Below are 14140 nucleotides of genomic sequence, written 5' to 3' on the forward strand. Positions count from 1 at the left end.
AGACCCCGCCTCTGCCCCGCCCCCGGCCCACCATTGGTTTCGAAGTCAGCACCTCCCGCCCAGGGCCCCGCCTATGCCCCGCCCTCGACCTATTATTGGCTGCGGTAGCAGCCACCTCCGCTGAGGAGCGGGTGGGCGTCAGCCTGGGGGCGGGACGAGTCCAACGGAGGAGCGGACCAGCCAATCGCCACGCTCAGCCGCCTAGCAACTGCCGCACACCAATGGCGGGGAGGGGCGGGGCCACGGGCTGTCAGCGCGGCGGGGGTGGTGCGGGAGCGGAGTCTCGTCCCGCGAGTCCCGCCTCTCCGCGTGGGCCGGGGATGGCGCGGGGCGAGGAGCGCGGCACCATGAGCGCTATCGGCAGCCCGGTGCGGGCCTACGACTTCCTGCTCAAGTTCCTGCTGGTGGGCGACAGCGACGTGGGCAAGGGAGAGATCCTGGCGAGCCTGCAGGACGGCACCGTCGAGTCCCCCTACGGCCACCCGGCGGGTGAGCGGGTCGGGGGCGCGAGCCGGGGGGCGGGGGGGCGAGCCAGGGGGCCGGGGGCGCGGAGGGAGCGAGTCGGGGGGCCGGGGGCGCCAGCCCAGGGGCTGGGGGCGCGGGACCAGTGGCGCGGTGTTGAGGACGTGCGGCCGGGGGCGAATGGCCGGGGGCGCTGGGCCGAGGACGAGGTCGCGGGGCTCAGGGGCGGGGGGCGTGGGACCGGGCTCCTCTTTTCAGTCCCGTGGTGAGCGGCCCGCGCGGGAGCGGCTGGGAGAGGGCGGAGGCGGTGCCGCGTTGGGTCCGCGGACGTGCGGGCTATGCGAGGCCGAGGGGCCGTGGGGATCCGGGCGCGGAGACTGGATGAGGGGCGCCCGCAGGCCCCGCAGGGAGGCCAGGTTGAGCGCAATGTGTTTGGAGAGGGTGCGTGGCCTGCGCGGAACCGGGCGGGGGCAGGAGCCGGCAGGGCAGGGGCAGGAGAAGGGCAGGAGAGCAGGCCGCGTCCCGGAGCCTGGCAGGGGTCAGGAACAAAGTCGTGGTCGCAGCGTTTGGAGCGGAGCTTTGAGAACCAGGCGCCCAGACGGTGGCCCAGCGCGTGGGTCGGGTGGAGAGGCGCGAGAGAGGACGCGGATAAACGAGTCCCGAGGCCTCTCCAGGATTCCCGCTTGTCTGAGGGTCTCCTCGCCTAGTGGACAGACTAGGCAAAGATGCCCAGGTGACCCCCGATCCCGGCATGGGGCGGAGGAAGGAATCACGCAGAAGCTTGGGCTGCAAGCGCGGGGGCCACCGGGACGCCCAGGCTCTGCTCACAGTAGTAGCGGGTTAGGGGCTGCAGCCGGGCAGGGGTGCCCTGAAGTTTGAGATTGGAGAGCGGCAGCCTGAGGTGGCTGGATCCTGCAGGCCCTTGGAGTGTGAGTAGGGGGCTGCGAGGACGGAGGAAAGGAGAGGGAAGTGCCGTCTACAGAAACCTGGGTGGGAGACTGGAGAAGGGACAGGCGATGGCGCGACTCCAGGCCTTTACCTGCCAGGGTGGCTCAGCAGCCTCCGTGCTGCAGGTGTGGCTGTGGCAGGACGTGAGCGTCCTCGGGCCTGGTATTGGACATTTCCAGCATAGAAATTGTAGCCATTCTCTCTGCATCCTGGGTTTGCAATCGGCGACCAAGTTTTTGGAGCCCAGGAGGGACCCTTAGAGGGACCCCTCAATCTCGGAGACACTTAGAGCTCCTGACCTGAGGGGGCCTGAGGGTACGGGAGGCAAGGTGGGGGGTGGCAGGAGGCAAGAGGTCAAGGCCAGCCTAGAGGAGACATAGGTCACAGGAGGAACTCCTGCCCTTGCCAGTCTGGGGGCTTTCTAAGAAGTGGAGTTTGCGTGAACTGGACACGTGGGCATCACAAGGAGTTGTGACTTGACCTGAGCTTCTAAGAAGGGAGGAAAAGGATTTGGGTCTGCTCAACCAGGACGGGGCACCTCTGACTAGCACAGGCCTCAGGGGAGGAGTGAGAGCTCATGGCAGCCTGAGGCTCCTGAGCAGAGAAACAACAGGACATGTGGGTATCTTAATGAGAGTGGTCTGTAAGGATTTAGGCTAAAAAGAAGGATTCCTGGTGGCACAATGATTATTAAGTGCTAAAAAAAAAAAAAAAAATTTTTTTTTTTTTTTTTTTTTTAGACCACTAGCGGAAACGTTGGTGGTTTGAATCCACCCAGAGGCATCTCGGAAGGAGACCTGGCCAACTGGTTAAGGTCACTGTGTTGAAAACCTGTGGAGCCCAATTCTCTGCACACACAGGGTCACTGTGAGTCACAATCAGCAACCAACAACAGGCTACAATAGGCTAAAAAGACACTTTCTGCAAAAAGTTTTGTTGTCTATTTGGCTTGAGACACCCCAGAAAAGAACCCATATCGTGAATGTGCCCTCTCATGGGTTTTCTATTTACTGAAAGATTCCTTTAAGATTAAGAGAAGAGACTATGAAAACTAGGAGGAAGTTAAAATCATTATGATTTTGAAAAAGTGACATGTTTCCATTTGAAACATGTTTGCTTCTGGCATTGAAGCAAGGGTGTGTGCACCTTCACACTTTTGTTCCCCTCTACCTGCCACCTGAGTTTTATAGGCTATGTTGCTATCTCACATTGCCCAGGTTTGTAAAACTCACTTTTGATTGTAGCTGTACTACCTGTCATAATCGTTCATGTTAACTCAACATCCGAGTGGGTTCAGTGCTCACCGTCAGTCCTTTTACCATTGATGTTTCTGGAATTCTTTACCTTGCTCTATCTCTTAATTAGCTACACTTCATTATCAGTCATTTTTTTCAGAAAGGGCTCATGAGTACTGTATTTCCTGAGCTTTTTCATGTTTGAGAATGCTAGCCGGTTGTCTTTATTTTTTAACAAAATCTTGGCTGGGTATGATACTCTTAGCTTATATATTCTTTCCCCAACACTTTGTAACTCTCGTTCCACTATTCCAGCATTGAATTTTGCTATCAGCTATCTGATACCAGAAATCAGCCTGATTTTTTTCCCCCGTGTGAGTGATTTGCCTTTTCTTCCGAGTTTCTGCAGAATTCTTTCTTTTGGCCTCAGTTCACTAGCTAACTCAGGCCCTGTCTCAGAGTTGAACGTCTTGTGTTGAATGCCTGATACACGGTGTGTTCTTTCAGTTAGCAGGTATTTTTTTAAGTTTCAGGGGCATTTACTTTGTTATATTTTTGAAGCATCTCTGTTACGTTTGTTGTTGTTTATCCTTCAGAGACACCGATTGTATAAGTTTCTTATTGATGCTATAACGTATTTACCACACACTTAGCAGCTTAAAACAATACAAACTTATTATTTTACAGTTCTGGGGGTCAGAAAGGCCAACATGGTTTAGCTGAGTTAAAATCAAGGTATTGGCAGTGTGTTCTTTTCTAGAGGCTCTAGGAGGGAATCTGTTTTCCTGCCTTTTCTAGCTTCTAGAGGGCCCCCCGCATGCCTTGGCTTAGGACCCCCTTCCATCTTCAAAGCCAGCAATGGCTGGTCCAGTCTTTCTCATGTGGCGTGATCTGACACTGACTCTTCTGCCTCCCGCTTCCACTTTTAAGGACTGTTGTGATTACACTGGGCCCACTTTGATAATCCAGGATATCTCCCTATTACAACGTTAGCTGATTAACCAAAGAAAACTAAACCCATTGGTACCAAGTCAGTTTAGACTCAGTGACCCTGTAGGACAAAGCAGAACTGCCCCATAGGGTTTCGAAGTCTGTAAACCTTCGTGAAAGCAGGCTGCCACATTTTCCGTGGAGCGGCTAGTGGGTTCAAACTGCCAACCTTCTGGTTAGCAGCTGAATACTTAACCGCTGCACCACCAGGATTGCTGGTTAGCTGATTAAAAATCAAACCTGTTGTTGTTGAGTTGATTCTGTCTCATAGTGACCCTATTAGCCACCTTAATTCCATCTGCAGCCTTAATTCCCCTTTGCCACGTAACCTAACATATTCATGGGTTTTAGGGATTAGGACATGGACATCTTCTGGAGGCCATTATTCTGCCTACTGTGCCAATTAACCTAATGTTAGATCATCTTCGTCTTCTGTATTCACGTCTTTCTCATTGCTTTGATCTTTTTATTTTCCTCTTCTGCATTTCTGTGATTATCTCAAGGCTTTTCTATTTGTCAGTAATTTTTGGTTTTAGTAACCTATTCATAAACCAAAAACCAAACCCATTGCCATTGAGTCGATTCTGACTCATAGCGACCCTGTAGGACAGAGTAGAACTGTCCTTTACAGTTTCCAGGGAGAGCTGGTGGATTCAAACTGCCAGCCTTTTGGTTAACAGCTATAACAGCTATATCTCTTAACCAGTATGCCACCAGGGTTTCTAAACTGTTCGTAGCTGTTTTTAATTTATTAATTCATTCAGCAATGGTATTGTTGGGGTCTCCAATTTATTTCTTATTAAAAAAAATTTCATTTCTGAAAGAATTCATTTCATTAAAAAAAAACTCTTCTTTGAGCTCTTATTTTACCAATTTAGTGTTCTTATTAAGTTTGCATATTACATGAAGCAATCGGGATGAATTTCCTCTGTTCCTTGGGTTATGTTTTCTTTTAGGTTGGATTCTTTGTCTCTTTTTCTTTTTTAACTATATATACACATATTCACGTATATACCTTTCTCTGTATACATATAAAGGAGCCCTGGTAGCACAATGGTTAAGCACTCTGCTGCTGATTGAAAAGTCGGTGGTTCGAACCTACCAGCTGCTCTGTGGGAGAAAGATGTGACGGTCTGTCTTTGTAAAGATTACAGCCTTGAAAACCCTATGGGGTGGTTCTACTCTGTCCTACAGGGTTGCTATGAGTCGGAATCGAACTGATAGCGAAGGGTGAGGGGGCATACATATAGGGAAGTGAACATACTGCGGTTGTGCAGATCGATGAATTTTTACAAACCCAACACACATGTAACCAGACCCAGACTGAGAACAGAACGCTAACAGCCCCCCACCCTGTCCCTTCCTTATTCTCCCTTCCAGTCACTACCCTCCCCACCCCCCACCCCCATAACCGTTCTCCTGACTTCTATCAGCGTGGATGCATTTGCCTGTTTTTAAACCTTGTACAGGTGTCATCAGGCAGGATATGCCCTTCTGCAAATGCTTCTCTTGCTCCCTTGTGTGTGAGATTCTCCCGTGTCGTTGGGGGCAGTTGTTTCTTCTTGTCGTATCCTTTGTGGGACTACGCCATGGTTTATTTATCATCTGTGTTGGATGTTAGTTTATATTATGATTACTTCTGCTGTGAACATTCCTAGTATGTATCTTTTGGTCTATGTAGGAATGTACCCAAGTGTGGGATTGCTGAGTACTGCGTATGTGCAGCTGTATAGATGCTCCCAGCAGTTTTCCAAAGTGATGATAGCAATTGACCCTCCTACCGGCAAAGTAGGAGAGTTCAGCTTGCTGGTATCCTCGTATCCTCGCCAACCCTTGGTAGTTCCCCTCCTTTGCACTTTAGCCATCCGGAGAGGTAGTTTCAATTTGCATTTCTCTGATGACTAATGAGGTAGAATACCTTTTCGTATGCTTATTTAGATTTCCTCTTTTGTGAGATGTCCAAGTCTTTTGTCCATTTTTTTCTATTCGGTTGTCTGTTTTTTTCTTATTGATTGGTAGGAGTTTTTCTTTATTTATTTAATGTGTTCTGGATACAAGTTCTGTGTCAGGTATAACCAAAACCAAAAGCAAACCCAGTGCTGTCGAGTCAATTCCGACTCATAGTGACCCCATAGGACAGAGTAGGACTGCCCCGTAGAGTTTCCAAGGAGCACCTGGCAGATTCAAACTGCCGACCTTTTGGTTAGCAACCGTAGCACTTAACCACTACACCACCAGGGTTTCCGTGTCAGGTATAGGTATATGAATAACTACTCCCATCTCTGGGTTGTCTTTTCACGCAATTTTAATTGTCATTGGGTGAACAGAAGCACTTAATTTTACTATAATCTTTAATATTCAAATCATCAATACTTTGTGGTTAGGAGTTTTTGGGTCCTGTTTAATAAATCTTTGTCTACTTAGAAGATGTTGCCTTGTACGAACTTTATTGTTTTAACCTTTCACATTGATTCCTGCTTTCCATCTGGAATGAAGCATGAGGTCAGAGCCAGGACACATTGTTTCCACTTGGATTCCAGTTGGAAAGAGCCTCCTTTCCCACCTTTGTCAGTCTGGGGAGTGTGTGGGCCTCGGCCTAGAGCTGTGCCTGTGTCTGTAACACGTGGGCCGGGCTCCTGGTCTTTTGCTGGTGGGTTTTACCCTGTGCTTTGTCTTCACGGTAGCTGTGGTGCGTCCCCACGTGCCTCTCCTGCACGGACAGCTCCACTGGACATTTTGTCACCTTCGCTGCAGTCTGGGTAGCAGACTGGGTCTCCACACTGGCCATTTTGTTTCCTCTTTGCCTGCAGTTGGAGGGCAGGGGTCTTGGGTTTTAGACTCTGTCCTGTAACCCAAGCACGCAATGAGGGAGAGGGAGGGGAACTCTGGGCTGGGTAGTCCCTCCTGCCAAGTGCCCATCTCCCAGAGAGGAGCCTTTACTCCACCATGACTCCTCACACTCCAGCCTGTCACCGTTCACCAGTGTCCAGGGCCTCACTTCTATCTGGGGGGCATGCCCAGTCCCAGCCTCTCTTCCCCTTGGAGGCTCTGCCTCTCCACAGCATGACCCAGGAGTTGGGGTGGCTGGCCTTGTCCTCTCTCACCCTGGAATCTCAGAATCTGGTGTCTCTCCTGGCCTCCAATGGGTGATATTTCGGGCACCAGGTTGTGACCCTTTCCTTCTCTGCTGCTGCATTATCTATATTTTGGTCATTTCATTAGTGATGGGGGAGGGGGTAGACTAAATTGACACTGAATGCTACAATCTCTCGCCTCCCAATTTTTCCCAGCACAAGAGACTAACTGTTTTCTGTGACTACTTTCCTGGCTCCTTTTTCCAGCTGGAAAATCTTATCTTCCTTTCTCTGTTTCATATTTGCTAAGGGCTGATCATGATAACTACCACGCGGAGTGTGAGGAGACTCATTACTGAGCTAGGTTATGTTTGGCCCTGAGAAGTGAGTAAGTTCCTCAGGGCACTCACCGAGAGGGAAAACCCAGGACTTTGATGGAGGCGACTGGCCATTCTCTTATCCCACCCTCCGCTGTCCTCGGGTTCTTCAAATGGAATGTTCAGAAAGGCTCGGGAAAAGCAGCTTTTCCTAGCTGTGAGGAGCATTGAAGCGTCTTGTTGCAGCAAAGTGCGGCATGTGTCAAGACTTCATTTCTCTTCATGGCTGAACAACACGCATCCGCGCTACAGCACGGATGAGCCTCGAAAACATGATGCCAAGTGAAAGAAACCAGACCCAGAAGGACAAATACTGTATGATCCCACTTACATGCAATATCCAGGATAGGCAAATGTGTAAGAACCTAAATTCATTTTTTTTTTAAGCAGGTGGGGGTGGGGGAGGAAGGGGAGAGAACTGTTGCTGAGGGGGGCTGAGTTTGTTTGAGGTGATGCCAAACATTTGGAAACGGGTAGTGGTGGTGGGTATACAACATGGTGAACGTGACTGATGCCACAGAATTGTGCGTGTAAAAATGGTTAAAGTGGCAAGTGTTTTGTTGTCTCTATTTGACCACAATAAGAGAAAAGTGTTTTGCACTATCAGGCAGGCTTTTCTCCTTTCCGCTGCCTTTGACGAGCCACTCCCTGGGCTGCGATTCTGCAGACGGTGTGGATTTACGAGTCACATGGCCAATCTGCGAGCTTCCCTTGGCAACCACTTTAGGACTGAAGACACCATCGCGTTTGTTCTACTGTGTATGGGGTCTCCATGGGTCGGGGTGACTTGATGTCAACCAACAACCACAATATAACCATAGTCAATTACATTTCTGAGAATTTGGTCTTACTTTTGTTTTTACTTAAGTGGGTTTGGATTTCTATGGTCTTGGATTCTTTTTAACATGCCGTGTAGTTTAAAGGCCACACCTGGGCCCCACCACATACATGGAGCCCATTCTGACTTCAGTCCAGTGCAGACACGACCCCTCTGGTGATGGGAAGCTGACAGCATGACCTGATGTGATCTAAGACCCACTGGCTAGACGACTGAGGGCACGATTCTAGAACAAAGTAATGGGGACATTCAGTGGTCCAAAGTCCTGCCGGCATCCACCTCCTGCTGGTTCTGCCAAGAGCCTGCCTCCGCAGCCCGGCAGGGAGGGCTCAGCACTGCCAGGTTATGGGTTCCAGCGCCAAGCACTCTGTCCACCCAGAGCTGTCCACCTGAAACCACCCGATCTACTGGTCATCTCTTGGGAAACGTCTCCATGAGGCTGTTGGTAGAGACAAGGAGGTTGTCATAAGTGATTCTGGGGTTTTGTCATATGAAAGTAAACCTGTTGTTTTTAGTTGATGTAAGCTGCATATTCCAACCTCTTGCTGTTGTTGTGTGCCGTTGGTTGAGTCCATTCTGACTTAATAGCGACCCTGTAGGACAGGGTAGAACTGCCCTGTAGGGTTTCCACGGCAGAAGCAGGCTGCCACATCTTTCTCCCACGGAGCAGCTGGTGAGTTCCAACAGCCGACCTTTCAGTCACCACTGTGTCACCAGGGCTCCTTTCCAACCTCTTACAAGCTAATAATTAATTACCCTCCCCCCAAATGTGACTCAGCCGGGTTTGCTCATGAATTTGAATCAACTGGCGTGTTATTTGTATTGTGACTCGTGATGGGGGTGGCATTCTGTCTCATTAAAAATAAAAACAAAAGCAAGTTTACAGAGAGGAAAGCATAAGTGCACATACTAAACTTTAGGTGACCCTTAATACATAAGGCTGAAAAGTATTATTTCTTAGGAAAGATAAATTTATGTATGCAAAATACTGAATATTCTCTTAGATTCCTAAGACCATCTGGAGATAGAATGTGTCTCTTCTGGTTCAGAACAATGGGCATGTTTTACAGGACTGGGTGCTGCACACCGTTTGTTTTAACATATCATGTTGGTGTGACCCCTGAGAGATGCAGAAGCCAGCCTGGTCAGACTTTGGAATCACTCACCCAAATGGCTAGAAGCCTGTGAGTGGGATCTCAGCACCCTGGGCCTTGAGCTTCCTTATCTTAGAGCCTGGATGGGGTGGTGAGTGGACTGATGGGAGGTAGGTGTTTGCGGGAGCTGCCGGGTGAAATGGCTGTGGACGGCACATTCGTCTCCTGTGGCTGCCGCGACAAAGAGCCACAAACTGGGGCTTAAAGCAACGTAAATTTATTTCTCACAGTTTTGGAGGCCAGAAGTAGGAAATCAAGGTGTCAGCAGTGTTGGCTCCTGGACGTTCTGAGGGAGAATCTGTTCCTTTCCTGTTTCCCAGCTTCTGGTGGCTGCCGGCAATGCTTGGCGTTCCTGGGCTTTGTAGACCACCCCTCCAATCTCTGCCTCCGTCTCACGTGGCCAGCTTCTCTCTGTCCAGATTCCCCTTTTTTATGCACACCACAGGTTGGATTTGGGGTCCCCCTAATTCAGGATGACCTCATCTTAACTTGAGTACATCTGCAAACAAGGTCACGTTCACAGGTACTGGGGTTTAGAACAAGAAGCCGTGGTGGTACAGTGGTTAAAGCTATCGACTGTTAACTGAAAGATCAGCGGTTGGAAACCACCAGCAGCTCCGAGGGAGAAAGGTATGGCAGTCTGCTTCCCTAGAGATTTATAGCCTTGGAAACCCTATGGGGTCACTATGAGTCAGAATAGAATCGATGGCAGTGGTGGGGGGTTAGAACTGGGACCACTATTTGGCCCACTGCAGGTGGGAAGTATTACATTTATAGACACGAAGGCAAGACAGAGCCACACGTCTGAGATGTTAGAGGAACCACACGAGAGGAGCCCCCAGAGCCCCGTGTCTGGCGGGCAGCATGCTGGCTCTGGCTGGGCTGGGCTGCTGGCGACTCTGAGGCTCCTGGCTCAGCAGGCCGGTGCCTAGGGCCTGACCCAGCCTGAGGGGCAGCAGCCCTTTTCTCTTAGACCCAGGGGATTGTCCTCACAGAGGGGCCTGGCTGACTGGCTCTGAGGGCCAGCACAATAGGGTTGCTCTAAGTTCTGTACCGTAACGTGAAGTGCTCAGGGGCCGGTGGAGGGTGGCAGATGACCCTGTGGGGTAGACTCCACCAGGTCACCAGGTCTGCCCTCGCAGGTCCGGGCTTTGGCCCTCTTTGAAGCTTCAGGTGTCGAGACCAAGTTTACATAAAATGGATGCCCAGCGTTCTTTGGGCTAGTGTAGAAGGAGGTGCTGGTTCTCTTGCCTGAGCAGGGACAGGAGGCCTGGCTTGGCTGTCTGGCATTCGGGATGGTCATTCGCAGCAGAGTGAGACTGGGCACCACTCACCAAAGGGCTGACGTCCCCCAGGCCACTGCAGCTCCACTGACTTCTAGGTCAGTGCTTCCAACGAGAGCTTTTCTTTTCATCCCCAGACACACCACATAGCCTTAGCGTCTGCTGTTCGGAGGAGCTCTTGAAACTAGAGAGGAGACCAGGAGATTGATGGTGCCAGGGCTCAGGCCTCTTCCTGAGGATTAGCGCGGACTCCGTGGGTTGGGACATTTGGTACAGCAATGCTGCTGAGGGAGTCCCTGAGTGGTGCAAATGGTTAACACACTCGACCACCCAGAGGTGCCTCAGAAGAAAGGTCTGGCCATCTATTTCCCAAAAATTAGCCCTTGAAAACCCTGTAGGGCACAGTTCTAGTCTGACACACATGGGGTCATCATGAGTCAGAGTTGACTCAACAGCAACAAGTTTTCTGGTAAAAGTAACCATCTTAAAGGGCACAACTCAGGGGCATTTCGTACATTCACGTTGTTGTACAACCACCACCTCCATCTAGGTCCCAAACATCTTCATCCCCAAAAGGAAGCCCTGTACCCATTAGCAGGCACTCCAGCCTCTTCTCCCCAGCCCCTGGAAACCACGAATCTGCTCTCTCATATTTTAATTTGACCTAAGACACTTTCTCAAATGCCAGGTACTCAAAGCTGAATGTGTCCATGACTTACATCTAATCAGTATTTATACCATAAAAGGGATCGTCTTCTGTCAAGGCATGCCTGTCTACTGGTTGCTGGAAGAGATTAAGCAGGTGGCGGAGGAATGAAAATAGATTGCTGGATTATTTATTCATCGTGTGGAGCTAAAAGTGTAGAGAAGCACTGGTTGGCATTTGACTTCTTTTTTTTCAGGAGGTTAAAATTATCTTCCTTTTTGCTTCTGCTATTCTGACTCATTCAATGAACATTCTGACAGGGCCACCTCGTCCCAGGCTCTGTGTGGGAGCCTCAGTGCATTCTGACAGGCCGCCTCGTCCCAGGCTCTGTGTGGGAACCTCGGTGCATTCTGCCAGGGCCACCTCATCCCAGGTTCTCTGTGGGAACCTTGGTGGACTCTGACAGGGCCACCTCGTCCCAGGTTCTCTGTAGGAACCTCGGTGCATTCTGACAGGCCACCTCATCCCAGGTTCTCTGTAGGAACCTCGGTGCATTCTGACAGGCCACCTCGTCCCAGGTTCTCTGTAGGAACCTCGGTGCATTCTGACGGGCCACCTCGTCCCAGGTTCTCTGTAGGAACCTCGGTGCATTCTGACAGGCCACCTCGTCCCAGGTTCTCTGTAGGAACCTCGGTGCATTCTGACAGGACACCTTGTCCCAGGTTCTCTGTAGGAACCTCAGTGCATTCTGACAGGCCACCTTGTCCCATGTTCTATGTGGGAGTCTCGGTGCATTCTGACAGGCCACCTTGTCCCATGTTCTATGTGGGAGTCTTGGTGTATTCTGACAGGGCCACCTCGTCCCAGGCTCTGTGTGGGAACCTTGGTGCATTCCTATTTGATTTGATTACAGAATTCTTGGTGAATTATTTACCAACAGTTATCTTCGTCCGTAACACACTGACATCACGATTCTCAAAAATAGTTATGTATTCCTGAACCCAGATGTATCATCACTCACGGTGGTCACAGCAGACAAGATACAATAGATAAAACTGCAAGCACATACATGCGGAGATAACACAGAAGAAGATGCTGCAGAGAATAAGAGTGTCCAATAAGTAAGTTTGTGAAAACAGGAGGTCCTATGATATAAATTTGAACCCAACCATAAAAGGGTGTGGTTTGGGGGAGGCACAGCTGTGTTAGAAGCTTATCTTTGGAACAACTTTGATTTTAGAGAAAAAATAACTTGGAGTAAGAGCAGCAGTGGCTCTAGGCCTGGTGTCCAGACTTGGGGGTGGTGGCTGGGGGAGGAGTGGAAGGTTCTGGATCTGAACAGGGCACAGCACCCAGCACCACCCATCATGGGCCTGCGTGAGATGGGCCTGAGTTGGGGGCCCAGGGGATGCAGGTCCCTCTAGGGTGGGGCTGTCAGTCTACTTCAACCTCTGTGGGGTAGCATCGCGGGTCCATGTTAACACGTGTGTTCCCTCCAGGTATCCTGGGAGCCCGGCTTTGAGAAGGACTGGAGGATGCACAGGAAGGAAGGGCCCACCTGGCGGGCCTGATGCGTAGAGGTTGGGGCTTGGCGGGCTGCTGTCTTCCTTGTAAAACTGCCCTTGGAGGGGCTGCTTACTCAGCAGTCTGCTTTAATGGAACAGCCACCCTAAGAAGTCACTGAGTTCAGTTTGGGCCATGACGGTTAATAATTAACTCACTGTTATTGAGTTAGATTTTCTTTTACTACTTGTTTACTGATAGCGAGACTCTGGGATGTGGAGGTCATTTGTATTTCGCTTTGGGGATATGTTAAAATGTATCTTTTCCCAGCACAGACCACTCTCTGTTCCTCTCTCCAGTTAGCTTCAAGAGTTTTCTTTCGGACAGGGCACTTTTAGTGCAAATGAAATGCAAACAAACAAAAAAATCAGATCAAAGTAGCTTAAGCAAAAAGGAACATATTGCTTTGTGCAACTGAAATGTTATTCTAGTTTCAGGCATGGCTGGATCCAGGTGGCTAAAAGATACCATTAGGAGTCTCTCTTTCTCACTCTATTTATCTTTTTTCCCAAACTTACCCCTGCACGTGCCCATCTCTGGTTTCTTCTGTGTTACTTTAATTCTCAGGTTCGTTCTTTTCCATCTGGTGAGGAGGCTGGCCAGTTGCATCTCCAAGTTATGATGCCAAAGTTGAGAGAGGATGACAGGACCCTCTGTCCTCATGCATTGGGTCGCCTCCAGTGTTGTCAGGTCATTGGTGGCATTGTATCTGGCCCAGCATTTATAGTCGTTATCTGCAGGGAGCAGAAATGTGTGTTTTTAGAAACTTGGAGATACATAGCAAACATGTGATAAAAAAATGTTAAAATGGGGAGTGGGAAGCTCAGGGGCATAGACGGGGCTGCCGTTTTTCACACTAGGCCTTAGAGAGCATCTGACACCTTATACCACACACTTTCATGACTCAGATGAAAATAAAATACAGAGGGCTCACAGGGCGCTGAAAAAGACTGTTAGAATGAATACTTTTACATTTATGAAAACTACTTTTTAGTTGTTTGGCCTGAAAAAATAAGCATGAGAGGATACTTTCTAGATCAAAGGAGCCAACCACACTCGGGCAGTAGGTTAATCTCCTGAGGGACAAAAATAAAACGGCTCCAGTATGGGAAGGGTGGGTCTCTCACCACCTGCTAACAGCCGTGCCAAGGCTGGGGTTACCTCCGATTCAAAATTAAACCCCCAAGTGTGTGTAGTCGTCACTCCACGCAGACACTGCAAAGCCTTCGGCATTCCAAGGGAAAATATATATGTCCAGCATTAACTCAGAAGTTGCTAGAATAAATACATTTAAAAAAACTAAAAATATAGAACAAAATTCTAACTCACAAAAAAAGTCCAGACTTACTGGCCTGACAGAGACTGGAGAAACCCCGAGAGTACTGCCCCCGGACACCGTTTTAGCTCAGTAGTGAAGTCTCTCCTGAGGTTCCCTCTTCAGTCAAAGATTAGACAGACCCATAAAACAAAACGAGATTAAAGGGGCACCAGCTCAGGGGCAAGGGCTAGAAGGCAGGAGGGGACAGGAAAGCTGGTAAGGGAACCCAAGGTCGAGAAGGGCGAGTGTTGA

At 49.8% G+C, this 14140-nt stretch overlaps 1 protein-coding gene across 1 annotated transcript in view; it reads left to right on the forward strand.

Annotated features, from left to right (window-relative positions):
* Positions 1-295: 295 nt before the first annotated feature.
* The window catches only part of RAB40B (RAB40B, member RAS oncogene family), a 28091-nt gene continuing 14246 nt past the window's right edge, over positions 296-14140 (forward strand). The window contains exon 1 of the mRNA XM_003417365.4: positions 296-489. Within this exon, the coding sequence (XP_003417413.2) occupies positions 321-489 (169 nt within the window). The 5' untranslated portion in view covers positions 296-320. The remainder of the gene's footprint in view (positions 490-14140) is intronic.

Source organism: Loxodonta africana, chromosome 18 (genome assembly GCF_030014295.1).
Source record: "Loxodonta africana isolate mLoxAfr1 chromosome 18, mLoxAfr1.hap2, whole genome shotgun sequence".
Classification (NCBI taxonomy): domain Eukaryota; kingdom Metazoa; phylum Chordata; class Mammalia; order Proboscidea; family Elephantidae; genus Loxodonta; species Loxodonta africana.